The 23065-nt window shown below is 40.3% G+C and overlaps 1 protein-coding gene across 3 annotated transcripts in view; it reads left to right on the forward strand.

The window, feature by feature from the left end:
* The window catches only part of srpk2 (SRSF protein kinase 2), a 74366-nt gene that overhangs the window by 42494 nt on the left and 8807 nt on the right, over positions 1-23065 (forward strand). For 2 of the 3 annotated variants that reach the window (XM_039615904.1, XM_039615907.1), the window contains 10 exons: positions 6520-6671; positions 8448-8556; positions 11038-11125; positions 11574-11661; positions 11746-11852; positions 13229-13394; positions 16257-16297; positions 17904-18222; positions 19472-20386; positions 22801-22901. In XM_039615904.1, the coding sequence (XP_039471838.1) occupies positions 6520-6671; positions 8448-8556; positions 11038-11125; positions 11574-11661; positions 11746-11852; positions 13229-13394; positions 16257-16297; positions 17904-18222; positions 19472-20386; positions 22801-22901 (2086 nt within the window). The remainder of the gene's footprint in view (positions 1-6519; positions 6672-8447; positions 8557-11037; positions 11126-11573; positions 11662-11745; positions 11853-13228; positions 13395-16256; positions 16298-17903; positions 18223-19471; positions 20387-22800; positions 22902-23065) is intronic. The other variant, XM_039615906.1, reaches the window with a different exon arrangement.

The raw sequence follows: 23065 nt of genomic DNA on the forward strand, positions 1-23065 counted from the left end.
AGCTCAGACACTAGCATCAAGATCTGTCGTCACTAGAAGTGACCAACAGAATAGTATTATTATTATTATTATTTAATGATAAATTAAAGTGTAATTTTTTTTACAGTGTTTCTTTAGGCCAACACAAAATTTGAACCGATGTGTATGTCAGTAGTGGTGCGTACTGAAATGTTTTCTTTAGTAAGTTCAGTTGTAAACTGATGTCTAGATAAATCACACTGGATCCAGTGCACTGGGCCGTTGAAAATGTAACACTGGCTCTATAGATGCCATTGTAGGGTGGGAGCGTGGAAATGCTGAGACTGAAAAAGGGCTGTGCATTTCCTAGTGGGCTCAAATATGTTCTCACGAACACACACACACACACACACACACACTTGGTTGAGGACGTCAGGAAGCAGTCTGGGCATGTTCGCACACGTAACAAAATGTTGAAGGATGCAAGGCAAATTCTGCACCTATTTACCTCCACAGTACAGGGTTATAACCTTAAGGACTCCCGCCCCAACCTGTGCTATATAGTCAGATGTATTGGAACAGAATAAAAAAACTTCACAGAAAACTGTATATAATGCCCTATTTGAAAACATGAACTACTGCAGGAGTGGCGAGAAGGGCTCGGCAGAACAAACATACAACCATCCTCTTTTATACGAACAGTAAAATACATATACCGTACAAAAGGCTGCTTCTCTCACATTGCACTGAGACACGCCCTTGTCATCCGGATAGTCAGCAGCAGCACCTCTTACAATATACAGTTACTTAACAAGTAAGTGGTATGCTTGCAGTGGGGGGAAGAACAATGGTCCTAAACCTTTGCAGTACTGCTTAAATGCACCAAGCTCAAAAATGAAAGGGCAATTTAACATTTAAAATTAATAATCAGAATGCCATATGTTAAACCATGCCGGTTCTTACTTTCATGTGATTACTGTACACCTCCTACAACCTCTACTAACCCATAATAACAAAAGAAGTTAGATTGAATGAGATGTTCTTAGATACACTTTTAAATGAACATTTTTCAGAAAAACCCCCCAAACGTAATTCCAGAATAGAGTCAGAAAAATTGTGTTTTGAGCCTGAAGTTTGTCCCAATAAAGGAATTATCTGGGTAAGACTTAGAGGTGGTACAGTCTCGATACATAAAAACTGTTTCACATGACAGTAAGTCTATGATACTGAATACAAGACAATCATCTACAACAGACAGTTACTGGAGACAGAAACATGCACCGAAAACTTCAAAAAGCTGAATTTATCTATTTATTTATTTCCTGCATTTTTATAATTTAAAATACATTTTAATAATGTCACAGTTCATTCAGAAAGCTCTGTAAATTGTTTTCCCCATGCTGGGTGCCATTTTTCCCATGCTAATTTCCTCTTCTTCATTGCAAGTTATTTTCTGTAGACTGTAACCTCAGGGGTTTTTCCTGCCTCATAATGGTCGTTTGGATGATGACTGCACATGCAAGCCTGATTGGTCCAATACAGTCAACAAGTCTGTTTTAGATTATTTGACCAAAAAAATGACCAAAAATGTGTGTTATGCTTCAGTAAAAGAAACCACAGTTAATAATAATTGCTGAAACAAACGCTTGTAATTTTTATTTGCCTCTGGCTAATACCTCTTTGAGAAACACCATGAATGTCAGTCCGTGTTTGATAAACACCGTCACAAGGAACTGTGAAATAATTTCTGCTAATTTAGCTTAATTTGGGAGCCATTAAGAGTTCTTAAATTTCTTTAAAGCATTTTAATGATAATATTGGTATTGGGCGCTAATATGTCGAAAACTAGATTGCACAAGGAATTAAAAAGATTTAGGGATGTTTTAAACCACACACAGTAACTGGCTAATTTAAAGCATACTGTTAACATACTCAGCTTACATCCAGAGTAAAAGTATCAGGGGAAAATAATGATGAGGGCTAAAAATACAGCAGCTACTTCCCATACGTGCGGTAGAATTGGAAGCAAATTGTGGTCTTAGTGTGCAAATTGGTGCCAATTAGTGAAGTAAATTGATTAGGACACCTTTAGCAACTTAGGGGGGAGACTAATCACAGCTGACTGGTTGGCCTGATACCCCTGGACACTTATTGGATAAGAGTCACTCATTTAAAATGCCAAATGTCGCACATAGTTTACAGATGTTTTGCAGTAATGTAACGGACAACATAGGCAGTAATAACAAAAGTAAAGATCAGAATGTTGAGCAAGTTCATTTTTTACTTAAAAAGCACCTAAATATCAGAGTGTGCGTGTCTTTGTAATGAACTTAGCTGCAGTTTGGTGTTGAAGGACAAGGCTGTTTGTCTTTTTCCTTTCTTTGAGCTGCTCTCTTCTCACTCTCTCGTTCACTGTGTGATGTCAGTTTTTCTCTGTTTATGTCTCCATTTTGTTCAGATTGGCCTCTCTTGTTGTCAGCCTTCTTCTCTCTTTCTGCCTCTATTTTTCTGTCCCTGCTTATGTTTGCCTGTTTCTCTCTCTGCTGAACCTACTTCTTCTTCTATATGTCTCTCATCTGTCTCTCCATATCAGTCTCTGCACTGCCTGCATAATGTGTTTGACTGTCTCCCTGCCTTTTCTGTCCCTCTGGCTGTCTGCCTCTTGCTTTGTTACTGTGCTCCTCTCTGTCTCTGTTTATTTCTCTTCCTTATTTTTTCTTCTCACCTTTCTGATTCTTTTTTTTCTTCGTTTCTTATTTTTGTGTTTTTTTTCTGTCTGCTGGTTACTTCTGTATTCCGTCACGGTTTCTCCTCTGCCCGTCTTTCAGACTCTGGCGTCTCTGCTCTTTGTGTTTTTACTGCCTGGCTCAGCTCCAGAAAGTTATGGGGGCTAAGTGTTTGTACAGCCAATGGCAAGATGGGCCGTATAAAAGCACCGAGCTTATAGATGTGATGTGCGACACTCTACGTGACTGCTTTGATAAAGAAGTAGCATCCTACTGCAAGGACACAGCCTTCGACTGCTTGTGTGTGCGTGTGTGTGTGTAAGAGAGAAACAGTTGTAAAATACTAATCAAATTTCAATGCCAAGTTATCTGTCACCTTTAGCTGCCACGGTGTATCTGTGTATGCATGCATGTGTTTTGGCCAACCACATTAACGCTTTGAGTCCCGGAGTACCACCAACTCACCACCCCTCCTTGCTCTACAGTTGCCGTGGCAACATACCAAGAGGCTCCATCATGTGTCTCTGCCTGTGACCAAAATTTTATAACGGCTCACAAGCTACGGCTTTGTGTGTTTGTCGGTTTGTTTGTTTGGTTTTTTTCGCCTTAATTTTAGCATCTGATCATGCTGAAGGTACCGTGAGGTGATGCTGAGTACAAAGTGTTTTGACTTCTCCTGGCCTCTGCTTTGATGTCTAATTCAGTTTTCCAGGGATATCATTCAAACAGCGAGCTCTCTACAAGGCAAAGCTTCCGAAGGAAAAGAAAGATTAAGTGCAGATTTTTCACTCCCTTTTCCTAGCACTGATAATAGTGAGTGAAGAAGGTCGTTTTTTTTTAATCTAATCCCAGCATGTTGCATGTGGATGAGGCCTAACTGGGACGCTTCTTAATCAAACACCAGTATCGGGTTGGATGACTTCACTCACCGTGGTGTGGTTATGAGGGGGGAAACGCTGCATAGACACCAAAATGTTTTTGTATGAAGTGACCATTAGGGGAACTGTAGTTGCACTGATGGTTATTTTTTCAGTGATTGCTGTTTGATTTCTGCAAATGGACATAAACTGCCACACATAAGCAGACAGAAATTTTGTATTCGTAGAACGCTTTTATGTTAGCTAATTTACATTTATCATTTTATTTATTTATTGCTGCTTTACTGATTTGTAAGATCGCTGATCTTAAAAAAAATGTTTTTGCAAAGAAATGTAAACCCTGCCTTGAATCAATCTACCCTCTACTCAGACAGTTTAATGCATTTTGTGTTCATGTGTGCTAATACTAATCCTGGCTCCATAGTGTAGTAGTGAACATATTTGAATAACATGCCCCATTTTGAGACAGAGAGGAGACACAAATCCCTGTCAAGAAGAAGCTCTCCCATTTTTATACATATATATATATATATATATATATATATATATATATATATATATATATATATATATATATATATATATGTATTAAGCTATATATGTAGCTAAAATCCAGTTATTTAGTCAGATGTGGTATCTGTCTCTCTCCTCGCACTAGCAGCAGCAGCAGCAGTGTGTTGGCAGAAGTTTGAAGAGCTCCGGCTTTGCTGTTCACACTGTGCCACACAGCATGCCTTATGGTATGGTGGCTATATAACATTATGTTAGCTCAGCACAATATTTAAACATCTTTTCAGAGTTTTATCGCTTCACATCATTGTTTAGCTTCTTCAGGCCTCAACTTTACTGTTTTGGTTCACTCTCGCTGCTCTTATTGGCCATAGAAGGCAACAGTTTCAGCAAGAAATCTGTGAGACTCTTGCTACACGCTACCTGTCCAAGTCCAAATTTAAAAAATGGAGATGTTTAGCTATTACAGAGCCAGTTATTTCATGAGATTTTAGAGGTCAGAAGCAGAGTCAATATTAGACTTTCATACAGCTAGCCCAGAATGAACAATAATTTTGCTCTGTAGCTGTTTCATTTGTGTAATAAGCAACTCTTTACAAACTCTTTTTTCCTTTGTGCATTTGACTCGGGTTTTGTACTTCTGTGTGTGTTTTGCACTAAACTACAAAAGGATTGTGCATTAATTCGACAGAGAAAAATAACACATACAAAATGTGCTCTTATGTTCTGTACATTAGTTTGAAAAAACAGAGTGATGCATGGCACAAAGAGTGTCGGTTTGGCGCTGATTTGGTGGAACCTTCCCAGTACAGAAATATTACAGGCATGTGCTCAAAATCTACACAAACAGCCACATGCGCCATGGCAGGGTCCCAAAGCAAAACGATGAAAACTTTGTGATCAATTACTGTTCCGTGCCCTGGATAAGAGTGCCAGCTAAATGCTCAAAATGTAGCCAAGCCAGGAGAATAAGTCAGCCTGTGTCCTGCAACCTATTTAGCGTTTCTCCCTCTCATGGGTTCAGTTCCGTTTTAGACAAGGGAAAGGAAGTGGAACAAGGTTGTTAACTGAAAGAAGTGACTGTGGAAATGACCCTAGGAGCGAACTTTGTCTGACCTATTGACTGTTTCTATTCAGCACTACATTTTTCCAGGACTTACAGCTTTATTGGAGGGGAAACATTTATTTTTTTCTGCAGATTTGTGTCTGAGGGGCTGGATGGATGTGATTGGCTATAGTTGACTGTGTTTGAGCTATAAAAATATCTGTCCAATGGTTCAGATTGACTGATAACTTTATACAGAATCAAAATCTTTGTCATTATTCCAAAAGCACATGAAAATTATACGCAGTCCTATTCAGTGCAAATTTAAATATCTTATTAAGCTTTTATTCTATGTATAAATTTAAAAAGAGAATTTCTAATAAATGAAAAATCATTATAATCAATGCAAATAACTAAATGGCCTGTATTTGTATAGCGCTTTACTAGTCCCTAAGGACCCCAAAGCGCTTTACACATTCAGTCATCCACCCATTCACACACTGGTGATGGCAAGCTACATTGTAGCCACAGCCACCCTGGGGCGCACTGACAGAGGCGAGGCTGCCGGACACTGGCGCCACCGGGCCCTCTGACCACCACCAGTAGGCAGCGGGTGAAGTGTCTTGCCCAAGGACACAACGACTTAGACTGTCGGAGCCGGGGCTCGAACCGGCAACCTTCCGATTACAAGACGAACTGCCAACTCTTGAGCCACAATATATATGAATACAAGTGAAGATTTTCTAGTTTAAGGTTGTTTTTTTAGTCCATTGTGTTTGAAACTGAAACTGAATTACAGAGGTAATAATAATTGTCACGTCATTAAAATGACTTGCAGTTTGTTTTGGCCAAACTCTTTGCTGCACAGGACTTTGAGACATTTTTTAAACTGTATTAAAAATGAATAAGGGGCTTGTGGTGCAGAAAATGCTTTCATGAATAACGTTTGATTGTTTTTGCTGGAACATGATTGCCTGATATTGCTTCTCACATTCTACAGACAGCAGACTTTAAATGTTGTGCAACGCTGATTTTTGATGTTCATGCTCGCTGTCGTTGGTCTTTTATTTATTCCAAAAGCAGACGTACAACACGTCACGTCACGCGGCGTCACGACCCGTCTGGCACAGTTTGTTCGTTACATCAAATCTAAAAGCTTTCATGAACTCGGTGCCGATGCCAATCAGCAACACTTCCGGGGCTGACTTTTTATATATATGAAAATGTCACAAGTTATTATTCTACTATTAGTCATCTGCACTTAATGTTCAGGCCTCTGTAGTGCTCACTGTGATTCATAGCTTAAAAAACCCCCCAAAATATTAAAAAGTTAAATGTTTAGACGGAAGGCAGATTTCTGGTGAAAAGCTTTCCAACTTTGGTGTCACTGTTGTGTTCACAGGCCTGACACCCAGCAGAAAGCCCCGGTGAGTGCTCCTCCTCCCCCACCGCCCCCTCCACCTCCCCCTGAGCCGGCTGGGCCCCCAGAGCCGGAGGAGGAGATCCTGGGCTCCGACGATGAGGAGCAGGAGGACCCGGCGGACTACTGCAAAGGTCAGTCACATGCACACGTCTGTCCCAGCCCACACTTCTGTCTAATGGAGCTTTGCGCTGGCTTCCCTGGCTCACACCGTCTCTTCTTCTACCTTATTTCTCCAGAGCTCCATCCTGATGGGATTAACAGTTCATGTTTGCAGACATTATAACAGCCAATTCAGAATTGCTCGGCTTTTGCTAAAATGTCAGAGACGAACCGAGTGTCTTGCCACAGCTCAGGAGGACAAAGGCAGCTTTACAACATTCAAAGCATTAATTATAACGCAGCCACGTTTCAAAATGGTGCATCACTCTGTAAAATTTTATTTCGCTCTAATCAGTACACCTCAACATGTTTTGATCACATACCACGAACATCACTTCAAGTGAAACTTTTCTCCTTTTTTCCCCAGATGGCTTCTTTCACTGTGTTTAGAAAGTGTTTTGGAAGAAGCACAGTCGAAGCGTCAGATCTCACTTCAGTAAGATGAAAGACAAAAAGAAAAGAGGAAAGATCACATCTCGTTTATGTTGTTTGGCTTCTTTTCAGTTTTAAGTCTGAACCTTTTAAAGGACTTTTAAAGCACTCGGTGCACTTTTTAACCCATTTAGGAAAAGTGAATACAGCACTTTGTGTTTATAAGAAATGTTTAATTTCATTGAAAATGTCAAAGCTGACCTGAAACCTAATGACTCAAGAAAAGCTGTGAGGTAGTGTAGCTTAGGAATGCTCCGATACCGGCCTTGGTGAGTAACACTGTTGAAGCACTAGAAGCTGGAACCAGCAAATATTAAGCGCTTTAATTCAACTGACTCCGTAATGACTTGAGGAATTGGTTACACTCATTTGCCATGGCATTAGGTACACTTAACTAAATGAATTAATATGACGATCCTGCAATACATTATTATAGCCTTCAGAAACACCTTGCTGCAAAATGCAGTACAACCAGACCCATAAACTGCATTTATGGTAGTTTAAGGAAAGCAAAGCTGAACGACACTTTAAGCAAAAACTGAAGGATTTATTCCAGCTTTTGTTAGACTGGGTTTGTCTTAGCAAGCTTTACCTGGCAAAAATTGATTTAAGTCAAGACAAATGTACTAATTTTACAGATTTAAAATGAAGTTTTTCATTTGTCTCTTTATTGTGTATTTGTGTATAGCTTCGTTTAGCTTTAGTTCGTTTTCCTTACTTTTCAGGGACCATGCACAGAAAAGATTGATCTCATAAGAGTTTAGCAGCTAGATATTTATATCAGCAGTCCCTGGGCACGTGCACACAATGTTAAATAGACTATAAAAAACAAAACATATATCCATGATACAGAGAGAAAACAGAATAATCTAATCAAATATACATATATAGTGAAAAATAGATCCCATCTGGCTGTAAAATGTGCTTTGCTGTGCTTTCCTGCTGCTTTGCTATTTCAAAAAACTCCAAACCTTCTCTTCTCCCTCGGCCCATGTGAGAATAGAAGAGGTGAGAATCTAGAGCTGAACAGCCTCCTGCTCGCTCTTTCCTCTTGCCTAAACTTGGAGTTTCTCCAGGTGAGAATGTGTGCGACATAGAGAATCTCTTCTCGTGTGCCACATTTGAGAAAGGGCAGCTTCAGACGGTGCTCAAACTTCATCCACTTTGCAGAGTTCATGTGCAAAATCGGCTGTCTGACCATTCCTCCCTCTCTGCACCTGCTATCCTACCTCCACCTCTTACTCGCTAATGGATTTCATGTCATGGCAGGGTTATCGACTGTAACCTTCATGTTCTCCTTCCCCTTTCTCTCTCAGGAGGGTACCATCCGGTGAAGATCGGGGATTTGTTCAACGGGAGGTACCATGTGATCAGGAAGTTGGGGTGGGGCCACTTCTCCACCGTATGGCTATGCTGGGACATCCAGTGAGTCACACATTAATGTTTATATACAGCAAAGGCTCTCAGATTCTGCTTCATGTTTCTCTTATGCACACACACACACACACACACTAACCACACACACATCAACCACAAACACTTGATCTAGGAAAAAAAAAGAGCGCTTGCATACACCTAACCTCTCGTTCACACCCATGCACATGAACGCTTGTTCTCATCCTCTTGCACTGCATATGCCCTTTTTCGACTGCATTTGGCACGTCACCACAATGGCAGCTGCAAGGAACACTGCCCTGTGCTGGCTTCAAAGCCGTCTATTTACACTGTAATGTTGTTTGTGTGTTCACAAGGCAACCGAGGTGGATGGATAACGGTATCATCAACCCAGTGTCACCTTTCAGTGACTCGCGCACATACACACCAACTAATTTATTCACCAGTGTTAATTACACTAATGGTGGTCATAAGCTAGCGAGTTGGGTTACTGTAGGGACGGTCTCCAACAAATACTGACCTTTCATTGCATGTCACTTTGAAGATAGATGTATAAACTTTATCAATCCCACATCAGAGTTATTATAGTTTTGTATTTTGAAATTCTGTTTTATTTTTGTTTTGTTTTAATTTTAGTTTCCGTAAGTTTGGATTTTCATGTTTTAGTTTAGTTTCTATTGTTTGAAAGGTTTAGATTTTTTGTTTTCTACTCTATTCTGTTTTTAGTTATTATTGTATGGCAGGCATATGTCGCTGGCAAGATTTAGGAAAATCAGTACAAGTATTATAATAAAAACACAGAACCTTTTGAAAGCATCTGACTCACAGTCTTAACATTCAAAGTTTTAATAAATACGTCCATAAAAGCCTCACTGGTGAAGCTTTTAAATTTTACCAAACTAACAAGTACTTAAACCTAAGATACTTCCTCTCTTTTTTATTTTATTTATTTTTTCAAGTTCACAATTCTACTAGTTTTTTTTTTTCTACAAGGTTAGTTTTATTTTTTATTGAGGGTTTTTTTTGGTTAGTTTTTTTGTTTTTTGTCTTTTTTAGTGTAGTTTGAGTTAATATAATATAACCATGATAACCTTTTCCCACACTAAGAAAAATACTATACTCCCCCCCCCTTTTTAAGATTTTTTTTAAAGATTTTTTTTTTGTATATGTACATAAAATGCAGTGCGAATAAAATATATATATATCATGTGTGCATAATTAACAGTGTGAATGGTGTCGAGACGACGGACCTCAATAGCGCTCCATCCTACACGGTGGCTGTAACAGTGTACTGCTGAAGGAGCTGCTCAGGGCCTCTACGGTCACATGGAGGGGGTGGGGGTGTTGCCCGTAATGGAGATTAGCTTGGCTAACCTCCTCCTCTTATCCACCTCCTCTGGTCCTCTACTCTAGGGGACTGGCTAGGACAGAGTTGGAGTGGCTGAGGCCATCAATGTGCCATAAACGGCACAATGCATGTTTTGAAACATACAGGAATCCACACACGAATCGATTTCAGAGGAATAAACCTCTTTTTCCCATCTCTCAGTCTTAGATGTGCATTACTCACCACTCATTCTCTTTTTATGAATTGTTGCTTTTCCACTGAATTTTTCACTGAATATATGAATGCATGCTGTTGCCAGATCAGATGCGTTTCTCTGTTCTCTTTAGATCGCTGACCCGTGGCTTCTGAAGCGCATGTTTTCTGTTCTGTGTTCTTTCAGTGTTTTTGTTTCTCCCTTTCTCCAGGAATTGTTTCCATAGTTCAGGAAACAGAAGGCATAGGATAACATTGTAGTGCAGCGCTCCTCTTTAAAGGGCCTGTGCAATCTCTATAGTGCATCGTGTAAATGCACAATGAATGTCAGATCAACATTTAGCAGTTTTTATGAGAGCAGTATAGGCATAGGTGAGGAATCCCACTCTTCTTTTTCATCTGCTCATATTGAAACACGCTCACCATTAATGTGAAGTGAAATCTGAAGTTGGTTTGTCTCCAGTTCGGACTGTGCCTGTTCACTTTGTAACAAAACAAAGCACAAAGGATTTACTCACTTCAGTGTACAGCTAGCGAATATTGATTTCTTTGAAAAATAAATGAAGCAATAGACGCCAAATGTTCTGAAATAATGTAACAGAACGAGGTTAGATGGTAATAACTGAATATATTCAGCATGATAACCTGATTACAAAGAGTTTAAATGTGGGCCGCGAGGAAGACAAAGAGGTGTGTCAGTGTTGTGCTATTTCACAATGTTAAGATTGTTTAATGTTAATTAAATGCCACACAGCTCATACGTATGCATTTCCAGTGGCAGTGTGGGTAGTGTGAATGACAACCAGCAAAGCCTAGGCTGACGCTGCTCGTTAATACTTGGTTCACTCGGTGATTCCTATTTTCATCTCTCTCACGGGGTGGCATTAATCAGCTTTGCTGGCTTCAACAACCTGTTAGCGTGTGAGTCAGTATAAAATAAAAATGATGCGTGTGTGCGTGTGGCATTGCAGAGTGAAGAACTTTGTGGCGATGAAGGTGGTGAAGAGCGCTCAGCATTACACAGAGACGGCCTTGGATGAGATCAAACTGCTGCGATGTGTGAGAATCTGATTAATTTGACATTTTCGCTTTTTGGGATTTTCTCATCTTAATTTTGTCTTTCCGTCTGTTCTCGCTTCTTATTATAACTTTCGGCAATTTTTGCATCCATTGCCATTTTTCCCCTTAGCTCCTGTTCTTACTTCACCCTTCCATTCTTTCCTTTGACTTTAAATATAAACATACAAGTTGTCTTGCATGATGGGTGAAGAAGTCAGGCCTCTTATAATCTAGTGTTCAGCAGCTTTATCTTCCACATCCATCTTTCCTGTCTTTTTTCTTTCCTCTGTTCACATTTACTCGTGCTCGAGTACTTTTCCCTCTTTCCTATCTTCCAGGCCTTTTTCCTTTGTTTTTCTTCCCTCTTCATCCTCCTATTGTCAGGGCCATCCTCTTTTTGTCCCTCCTGACATGTTTACCATATCTCATTATCCATCTTGTCCTGCAGGTGAGAGAGAGTGACCCCAGCGATCCCAATAAGGATATGGTGGTACAGCTGATAGATGACTTCAAGATTTCAGGAGTCAACGGGATACGTATCCTAATCAAGAAGTGTGCATGTTTGGATATATGGAAAGGACAGAGATGTGATAATGTGAGTCCTTAACTCCCAGTTGCAGACGTTTGTATGGTGTTTGAAGTGCTGGGTCATCACCTGCTGAAATGGATTATTAAATCCAACTACCAAGGTCTCCCGTTGCCGTGTGTCAAGAGTATTATCAGACAGGTGAGGACCCAAACACACACACACACACACACACACACACACACACACACACACACACACACACACACACACACACACACACACACACAAATAACAAATTGTATTTAAGGACATAATAAAATGACTGAATATTTTACAAAATTTGGGTAAATTTAGCACCAACACTGCAGTCCAGCATTTGCAAAATGAACCCAATCAATCCTTGTTTCTCCAACAGCTGTTACTGCAGGTGTGAAGTTAATACACATTGGTTGAGATGATCTTCTCAACCCCCTCGCTATTTCTTAGATCTTGCTTCCAACGAGCCAGCAGACCTTTTGGTATTTTTTTAAGTGATCTTGAGTGAGAGTTTTCCAGTCTGTCTCAAGTCTTTCCACAGGCTTTCCTGTTTGGCTGCTTTTTCAGTCATTGTCAGTCCAGTCCTTGTACCTGACCATTTTCAGAGGAATGTTTTTGTTTTGTTAAGCCACCTAACATTGACCTATGAATTATTCAAGCATAAAAGAGGCACTTTTGCACAGTTTTGTATGTGTATTGTAATACGGAGACTTTACATGTGTTCTGTTTCTCTCTATAATTCATTCGGTGGTGCAGGTTAACATCATTTTCTAACTAATTTAGTTTCTGTGTCCCGGCCTGTCATATGTTGACTAATGAGGAGTGAAGATGGTGGATGGAAAATCATTCACACAGCCAGTTAATATACATTTGTGCTAATGTTCAATTCCAACGTTAATACTGCCGCCACTCTGAGAAGCGGGATGACAAACCACCTGATCAGCTGAGCGTTTCGGTTGCTGTCAGCCTCTTGTAAGCTGAGCTGGAGATGAGCAGAAATTGAATGAGACTGTCCTTCACTTCAGTTTCAAAGCCTCAAGACAGAAACAAATGAAAGAAACACAAGAAAACATCAACAGTTTCTGTCCTCGCCGCCCTCAGAGAAGGGAAAGCATCTAAAGAATGGTTGAGCTGACTAATAGAAAAAGAGAGTGAATGAAAGGCAGAGAGACACAGAAAGAGACATGTTTGCATTTTTTGTGAATCCATGCCTGAACAAGAAGTATGAACATGATTTCATGCCTCTGTGCTAGACAACCATGGCTAAAGGCATTATGGTTAAAGGTTGCTAGTTGCTTCGTTATATGTGCCGATCCTTCTCCTTCCAGGATATTGAGAACATCTTGAAAGAGTCTCTGAAGATTTAGTTCTCACATGTTTTTGATTCAAGGAAGAACAAAAATTGATGTAGGTGGTAAAAGGAGAAAAGTCAAGCTAACGCACCTCACGTTTTGGTCACAACTAATGGTTCACATGCTAATTACGACTTACGGTAAAAGACTAAAGTCACCAAATCTCACTATCTGATGTGTCTGCAGGTCCTGCAGGGCTTGGACTACCTCCACACGAAGTGTAAAATCATCCACACAGACATAAAGCCGGAGAACATCCTGATGTGTGTAGATGACGTCTTTGTTAGGCGTATGGCCATGGAAGCAACTGAATGGCAGAAAGCTGGAGCTCCACCACCATCTGGATCAGCAGGTAGGGATACGTTTCATTCTCACCACAGGTATTTTCAGAGAAAGGGCTATTTAAAGGGACCTTTGCTGCTGTGAGTAAGATATCATTAACAATATTTGGTCATCTTAAAATCTGGTATTTCAGTTATATCGGCCCATATTTTTTTCTTCCTAACATTTGTTGTGTGTTCTTTTTTACTTATGTACGCTGTTCCCGGCTCAGCCAGGTGTTGTGTTTGTAGCGTTCGCAAGACGTGTGTTGCCTATAGGAAAGTTGCAGAGTGCCCTTTCGCAGCTATCCCATGTCAGCACTCATAACATGGTTGGAGGGAGTTTCTTCCATCACTTCTTTAGCTTTTCATTGTCATTTATCTGCCATTTAAAATCATAATACTGGTAAATTAGCAAATAAATAATATCAGCTGTTGATACATCAACACCTTGATTCTTTTTCAGGCTTTCTGTTGTACAATTGCTGCTCTCTTTGTGATTATTTATATATGTATTTATACATATTTATAATATGTACGTGGAAACATATTTGCTACAAAAAATGTGTTTACATGCAAAATTGCCATCAGATTTATGACACATGCACACTGGAAAATTATCTTCTTACTGCCATGCATCCTGAATCAGAGTGTTTGTGCTTGCTGATTTCAATCTGCATGCTATCTGAATACAGTCAGACCCTTATTTCTCTATATAAGGAAACACGTTTACCTTGAGGTGAAGTGGAGAGAGCAGTGACGATGTTGTTAGAGATAAGATTGCTAATGCGACAATGAAGGAGAAAGTAAATAGTTTCCGAGGAGGAAGACAGAAAAGGGCCAACTTTTGAAAGTGTAAAAAAATTAAAATAAAAAGGAAAGATCAAGATAATGAGAATTCATAGGATGATGGAGCTTTGCTTCCCTTGAGACACTTACTGTGCCTTAAGTATAAAAAGGTTTAGAATCAGGTTTGTGTGAAGTCTTTGTGTGCGCACTGTTAATAAGTTCGGGCCTAAATTAGAGCCATTGTCCTGCTGTGTGACCCAATTTGGGGCAAGCTTTAGGCGTCAGGCTCCCATTCGAATCTAGAGAACTTTGACGGAGTTCATGGTGGACTCAGTGACTGAAAGGTTCCAAGGTGATATAGTTGCAGAACAAGCACAAATTACCACCCCTCCACCACCGTGCTTGACAGCTGGTGTGAGGTGATTGTCTCGATATGCTGTGTTTGGTTTTCACCCATCATGGCCAAACCACTTTATTTTTGTCTTGTCTATCTAAAGGATATTGTTCCAGAAGTCTTTTGGTTTGTTCAGATCCAACATTGCAAACGTAAGCTGTGTTGCCATGTTCTTTTTAAAGAGAACACACTGTCTCATGGCAACTCTTCCAAACAAGCCATCCTTGGTCAGTGTTTTTCTGTTGGTACCATCATGCACTTTGACAGTTACCATGCTAACTGAGACCTGCAGACTCTAAGTTGTAGCTCCTTGATTTTATTGCCGTTTCTCTGAGCATTGCATGGTCTGACCTTGTGGTGAATTTTTGGGATATAATATGTTAACAGACACCTGAATGCTCCACAACAGAAAACTGCCAAACCTCCTCTTTTTATAGATGGATGCTCACAGTTGTAAGTGATCAGTTAATCAAGTGTATTTGATTCGGAGCACTGGGCAGGTACTTAGCCTTTTATAATGAATCATTACGGGTGTACTTTGGGGTTTCCTACATGACTGTAACTACACTGTATTGATGTGACAGTGGTGTCAATCTTAAGCAAAAAATCAAATTCAGGTATTTCTCAAAAAATAACTGCACTGTGTTATACTTAAGTTTGTTTCCAAATGATTGGTTATTTTATACGAAAATTAAAAAGAGAACAAAACCTAAAGGTTTTTGGGATATATTTTAACTTTCTATCAGAAATAGCATGAGTGAGGTCCGTTTGTTTACTGTGTTCATTTAGACCTCTTACTTCTTTGTTATTACAGATTTCTCTTATGTTTAATGTTGACGTACTCGTACAAGAAGGGTCGAAGCCTTGAGTTTCTTCTCACCTGCTTACCTTTAGAGACATTTGTTGCTTTTTTTTTACCCATCTCTTGTCAAAAAGTTCTTCCACTTTAAAAAAACTCCTAAAAGTTCTCAAAATTATTCCTGATGAACTCCACATGAACCCTGTCCCCTTGGTGAACCCCCTGTGAACTGTCAATTGCTTGCATCAGCCAATAGAGTCTCTTTGAGCCTCGGGGTAACAAGTTTTACTGCTTAGATTTCTACATGCGTGATGTCAGGCACAAAACCATCAACTGTCAAAACAAGAGCAAGTGCTCATAGTAACACACGCTGTCTCTGACTGAAGATATGCAGTACATCTTTTTTTTTTTTAATTGACATTAACAGAAGTGTAGAAATAATTGTCGACATGTGTTTTAGTGAAATTTCATCTATTTCTGCTTCATGTAAGAAGAAATATATTTTATTTATTTGTGAGTGAAGCTACGGAGGATACGAATGCCAAGTACTTTACACTGCTTGCGTTATTATAAGCTAATTTCAATTAGCAGCTCAGCATTGTGCCTGCTGAGCTGCTAAGATAGGACTTAATAATAACTTAATGATTGTAGAAGAAGGCATTAAAAAGAGTAAAACTTAAACATTATCAATACAGGAAGAGCATGGAAAGTTATTTTTCTTGATTTGACATCAAGATTTACTTTTTTGTTTATGAGTGTTTCACATTTTTAAATGAGCATGCATGCAGCCATGCGGCGACATGCATGATTTGCACTCTTAACTCTTAAACCTCTGTCTCGGTTGTGTGACGGACTGATGACAGTAATGCTTGAAAGTGTCTGATTGCTATTTTTTCCTTTCTGTTTTATCAGTTAGCACAGCCCCCCAGCTCAAACCGGTGAGTACAACAGATGTGAGTATGAAATGGCACACACACACACACACACACACACACACACACACGCACGCACAGCACAGCACAGCACAATGTTAAAAAGTAATGCTAATTGTCTCATTTAGAGTTATTTACCTGTAGGTAGTAGTCTGTTGTTCCAAATAAGGCAGGATAAGCTATATTGCCAAAAGTATTTACTGATTTGCCTTCACAGACATATGAACTTGAGTGACATCCCATTCTTAATCTATAGGCTTTAATATATGTTGGCCAACCTTTGCAGGTATAACAGCTTCAACTCTTCTGGGCAGGCTTTCCACAATGTTTTGGAGTGAGATTATGGGAATTTTTGACCATTCTTCCAGAAGCACATCAGGTCAGGTCAGACACTGATGTTGCACAAGAAGGCCTGGATCATCTTTTCTGCTGTAATTCATCCCAAAGGTGTTCTGTTGGGTTGTGGTCAGCATTCTGTGTAGGCCAATCAAGGTCTTCCACATCATCCGTGTATTCATGCGGCCATGTGGTAGCAGGAAGGGGCCATCCCCAAACTGTTCCCACAAAGCTGGGAGCATGAAATTGTTCAAAATGTCTTGGTATGCTGAAGCATTAAGAGTTCCTTTCACTGGAATTCAGGGGCTGCGCCCAGCTCCTGAAAAACAACCCCACACCATAATCCCCCCTCCAGCAAACAATGCAGTCAGACAAGTACCGTTCCCCTGGCAACCACCAAACCCAGATTGCTGATCGCTAGATGGAGAAATGTGATTCGTCACTGCAGAGAACCCGTCTCTACTGTTCTAGAGTCCAGTGGCAGCGTGCTTTGCACCACTGCATTCGGCACTTTGAATTGCATGGAAACCCCTATACATGAAGCTCTCTGTGCCTGTTCTCGAGCTAATCTGAAGGCCACATGAAGTTTGGAGGTCTATAGCAATTGATTCTGAGTTGCTGGTGTTCCCAATCATTTCCACTTTGCTATAATAACACTTACAGCCAACTGTGGAATATTTATTAGTGAGGAAATTTCACGACTGGACTTGTTACACAGGTGGTGTCCTATCATGACATCACACTGAAACTGCCTGAGGTCCTGAGAGCGACCCAGTCTTTCATAAATGTTTGTAAAAGCAGTCTGCATGCCTAGCTGTTTCATTATATACACCTGTGACCAAGGAAGTGATTGAAACACCTGAATTCAATAATTTAGAAAGGTGAGTGAATGCTTTTGGCAATATAGGGTATGTGTGACACACACTCACCAGCCACACAGTCCTGCCCCTGATAAATAATTTAAATATTATCATTTAAGGCTAAACTAACATTGGAACAAATAAAAACAGAAATATAAGTATATATAACTAAACAGCAAAAATGTAACTGAAAGATGTAAAACTATTGTTTAAGCTGAGTGGAACTTTAAAGAGTTGAAGCTCAGAGGATATTAAAAATTGAAATGGAAAGCACAAAACGGCAGCTCTGATGCTCGGTTTAGTGAACGTCTATAACATATACATTAAAACACAACACTCAAAAGTATCAAAACCTTTTTTATTTCTTTGTTTTCCCTTTTCACTGACTTTCTCTCCCTCTTTTCTGTTTTTTTTTTTTTTTCGCCCCTCAGGTTGGAAAGATCTCCAAGAACAAGAAGAAGAAGCTGAAAAAGAAACAGAAGCGGCAAGCCGAGCTTCTGGAAAGGCGAATGCTGGAGATTGAAGCCCTGGAGAGGGAGGCAGAGAGGAGGGAAGAGAAGGCCAAAGAAGGAGGGGAGAAGGCGCCGCTCGACCACAACCTGCCTTCACCACTGCAGCCGCCGCAACCGCCTGCGGGCCACAGCACGTCCCTGGGAGACAGCGACGATGACGACGACGATGAGGAGGACGGAGAGGACGAGGAGGAGGAGGAGGGAGGAGAGAGGCCCATCAGGCTGACTAATCATACATGTGAGTCATGACTGCAGGGTGACTGTGAAGATAAGCAATTTTACTACATTCAGACATTTTGTGAATCAATTAGTACTGCTTCAGCGTGTCAGATATGACTCAGGTGTTTTGATCATTTATAATTGTAATTGTTTGAAATAGAAAAATGGATACAGGCACTTTTCTCATAATAATTCTTCAAAGTACATAAATACACCTGTTATTATCATGTTATATGTGTTCTTACATCCCACTCCTCCTTCAAAAAGGTTACCACGACTATGGTCCACCAGGAAAAAACTCAAATACCAGTTGGCGACATCTTCGGCTCATTTACATTCCCTGTCACGTCTGCTTAATGTTTGTTTGGTGGTTTCCTGTGATCCTGTAGGCTATTTATAGGCTGTGTAAATTAGTTTGCTACTTGCAGGGAATCTGCTGCATTGCCTCCTCACAGCCTGTTTTTCGGCGCTCTGAATCATCGCCAGCATTTCAGATTTCAGATGAACTTAATTTGCCACTTTGTCTCAATTTAAGTGAGACAAATTGGCAAATGAGTCTGATTATCAGGCGGGCTTGAATGTTGCAAAAAATAAAACACTGTTAATCGGAAGCCTGAAGACAAGCTGCAGAAAGTCGAACATATATTGTTCTCCGCGTCCGATAACTGTTCCTTATCTGTTAGTTATCTCTTATTTGGACTCCATTTAAGCTAAAGAAAATGTTTCCTGCAGCCTGGGGATGTAATCGCCAAGCTGCAACGTTCCGGTTGCATTTATTGCTTCCAATCAAATACACTGGGGGAAAAGTGAGCAATTAATTAAAAAAAAAAAAACTATTCAGGTTGTGAATAGCTAGAAGGTGAGTTTTCCCATAGCAGATCTTGGCTTTGACAGATCTGCGTCACGTGTGAGTATTTGTATGGTTTTGGTTTTAGTCTGTCTGTGAATGAATAGGATGTGGATTGGCTCCAATCACTCAACCCACGCTAGTCCTGCTGTGTATGGAAGCCTCGGCTGATTCACGAGAGGGAAAAAAAAAAGAAAGAAAGAAAGAAAAACGTCTTTCTCCGTCTCCCTCCTCCACCCTCTGTCTCTGCACCTTCTGCCTCTTTCATTCTTGTATTCTCGCTTTGCTACCTTCACTCCGATCTTTCTTCCCCTTTCATGCTCCTTTTCTCTCTGCCTACGTCTTGTCTGATTTCACTTACTGTACATCTTCCTCCCGCCCACCAACTGTCTATAATGTTTTCCTTTTTGCTCCATGTTAGGTGCAGCGCCTCCCCAGGAGCAGAGCGAGGCAGCCCACATCACAGATGATGACCCTGATGAGGAGGTGGAGGAAGAAGAAGAGGAACCTACGCCTGTCGCTGAAAAAGATGCCCCTATTCCCCCCGCCTCAGAGGAAGGCAGCGGAGATCCAACACAAGCAGAGGTTGAGCCAGAAGAGGCAGAGGAGGAAGAGGGATTAAAAGGGACAGAGAATGAGAATGAGGAGGAGGAAACAGAAGAGAAGGTAGCAGAAGAAGAAGAGGAGGAGGAGGAGGAGGAGGAGGAGGAAGAAGAAGAAGAAGAAGAAGAAGAGGAGGCTAAAGAGACAAAGGAGCCAAAGAGTGAGAGCAAAACAGAGCAGGAGGTGGTGGTGGTGGTGGAAGAAGAGGTTTCAAAGAAGCAAGAGGGGGAGGGGGAGGACGAAGAAGAGGAGGAGGAAGAGGAGGAGGAAGATGAGGATGATGACACGACTACTGACCTCCTCACAGATAACACCTCCCCCATCAAATCCCACAACAATAAAACCAATTCGGTCAAAACCAACGGCCATGTTTTGTTAGGCTCTGAGGGACTGAAACCAAACCCAGGCACGCCTCCGCCTCCTTCCCCCACCCCAGAGCCTCTTCTCTGCCCCCTGGTGGAGTCTGAGCTCAGCTACACAGACAGGGACAACTCTCTAAGCTCTGGTTATGAGATGTATAACGGCGAGCTTGGAGAGCCAGGACTCACCAATGGCTCCAGTGAGCGGCACCTAGGTACAATTCCCATCTTTCCCGACTTGCCTCTGGATCCCGAGCCGGGAAACACCATTTGTGTTGGTACGGCAGACATTGAAGCAGGACCTTCACCCAACAGCCCCACTGCAGACCGCAGTCGCACTGTGTCCTCCTCGAGCACAGGAGACACACCGAAAGGTAAGATCGGATTACAGATTTTTAACGGAACTGCACACATAATTAGCAATTTCAAAACTCAGACTTTAATATTGAGTATGTAAGCGACGATGGCTGAAAAATAGTACTGATTTTAATGATAGTGGGTGTAGCAACCATCCAGTCCAGGTATGACATGAAAATTAATATGCCAGATGTGATCAAATTAAAAATGTCAGTAACTGTTTTGTGATGGAGTGATGGGCTAAAACACTGTGACCACCGCCCACTAATGCACTGTCCACTCCAATCTCTCTCACCCATTGACTCATGCACACCTCTGACACGTGAAGCACTGAGTCATTAGCTCGCATCACCCGCAAAAAAGAGACCACTGACGCTGGGAAATTGCCACGAAGCTTTGCTCTTAGACTGCTCCAAATGCTTAGATAGGTGTGCGACCTGACAAAGACACTCACTAAACATCATTAAAGTGGCTCTTGAGATAATTATGACCAGATGAGCTGGACTTTGTTGCTGATTAGTGCCTTATCTCTGTTTAAAGCACTGATGGTCAGGGGTACTCCACAAGCTCTGGCCGTGTCATCTGGCAACAACAACAAAGTTGCTCTCGACTAAGCTGGATTGGTTTAGTTCATCAGACTCCCCAATAGCTCCAGCACAGAGACACCAGCCAAGCGATCTCCTTACAACACAACCATCATATCAAACAACTGCCTATGAGTTAATTTGCAGTTTTTACCCGTTGCTGTGTAAGCACTGTGACAATTCACCACATCGGTGTACGTATTAACACAGCACTTCAACATAAGACAATTACTAAAGCACATCAACAGTAGCACTAATTCATTTTATTCATTTCTGCCTCTGTTTGAAACCCATAAAAAAGCCATTTAATGTTTTTTTAAATCTAATTTTACTGGTTATTCATGCTATTTGTTTTGGCAGTAAATTCATTTCCCCCATAGCCTGGTGCAAAACTGTTTGTTTGAGTTAGTGTTCCTGCTTTGGGTAATAAAAAAATCCTGACTGGTACAATAACAATGTTTGTCTGAGCTGAAAGAATACATTTTTATTTCTTTTTTTAATACAATATAACATTTACAATTCCTCCTGCTACCACCATGTTTCTTGTTATACAGTCTTGTTATTAACCTCAACAGTGGTTATAACATTTCAAGCCATCAATACATGTGTTTTAGTTCTTGTGCCTCAGAGTTTCTACCATTATTTATTGTTAGGGAACATATAACAGGTGGTATAGCTCATAGAGCTGAAAGGAACCTATATCCCTCTGCTATTGAAGAGGCCTGGGTTCAGCTATGCTCTGGGCATTTCCTCCAGCTCTCTCCTCCAGCTTTCCTGTCTACTCTCAACTGTCCCATCATAATAAAAGCTAAAAAGCCCCCCAGAAACACTCAGACATTATTTAAGATCTCACTGAAGTGATTTTCTGAAGTCCTTGTTGTGATTCAGTATCACCAGTTGGCTCTAAACTTTTGCTTTAATTACAGGATTTATCTCCAACTTCAAACAAGTCCAAGTCTGAGTAAACTTTGTGCAGTGCAGTGGTTCTAACTACACAACTCTTTAAACTCATTATTATGAACTGTTATCATAAGCTCTTATTGTAGTTGCTTTTTAAACTTTTAATTTTTTTTTAGCATATTTGAAATATCACAGCATGATTTTTATATGTAAAATAAACATAATATAACATTCAAACATCTTATTAAACACATCTTATTAAAAAGTGGAATTTCAATCATTTATTGATCCATTTAAAATATTCATTCTGAAAGTATATTTTAATATTTAACTTTGAAGTCTAGCAGTGTGTAAAAATAATATCCTGAAATATTTAAAAAAAACAGAGTGAATATATGATGAGGCAACTATGTACAGCCAATACTACGTGTCAGTTATTTTCATCTGCATTAATCTGATTGCTTTCATATAGTATTGACACGATTTTGTTTTGCTGCACTCTCAACATTAATGATAAATTTTACTTAAAAATTGAGACTGGCATCTTACGTCCTTATATAGATCACCCTAACATGAATAACCACTGCTGTGTTTTAATTTTACCTTTTATTATGTTATTACTTTGTAGTATTATATCATTTCTCATTATTACATTTTAGTGTCCAAATACATTTGTTTTATTTTTTGACCTAACATCCATCTACAGCCTTCTTTTTAGTATCAGTAAATGAATTAAGGTGCCAAATTTCTCATCACATTACTTGTTTACATGGCTTTGTGATACTGTCAGTAGATGCTCATGTAACTTGATGACTGGCACGATTTCCAGAGAAAAACCTGAAATGATCCTCGTTTTAAACGCACACCTATTCGAACATTACAATGCATAAACCCTGTCTCTTTCTGTATGTGTTAATCCTACGCTGTCCCGTTATGTTCCCTGACAGTCAGAGCCAGAGCTGCAGATCTTCTGATCAACCCTCTAGATCCGCGCAACGCAGACTCTATTCGAGTCAAAATCGCTGATCTTGGAAATGCATGCTGGGTGGTAAGAAAGCAGCTGCAGTTTGATATAATTTCATTTTGACTATTTTTAAGTTGAGTGAAAGGTGAAGCCTTTTATGTTCTGTTGAAAACAAAAAGAATAATGAGATGTACAGCAGCTGTAACCAGAGGTGACCACGGGTGCATTATGCTGTAGTTTTTAAGACA

This window comes from Oreochromis aureus, linkage group 7, assembly GCF_013358895.1.
Source record: "Oreochromis aureus strain Israel breed Guangdong linkage group 7, ZZ_aureus, whole genome shotgun sequence".
NCBI lineage: Eukaryota > Metazoa > Chordata > Actinopteri > Cichliformes > Cichlidae > Oreochromis > Oreochromis aureus.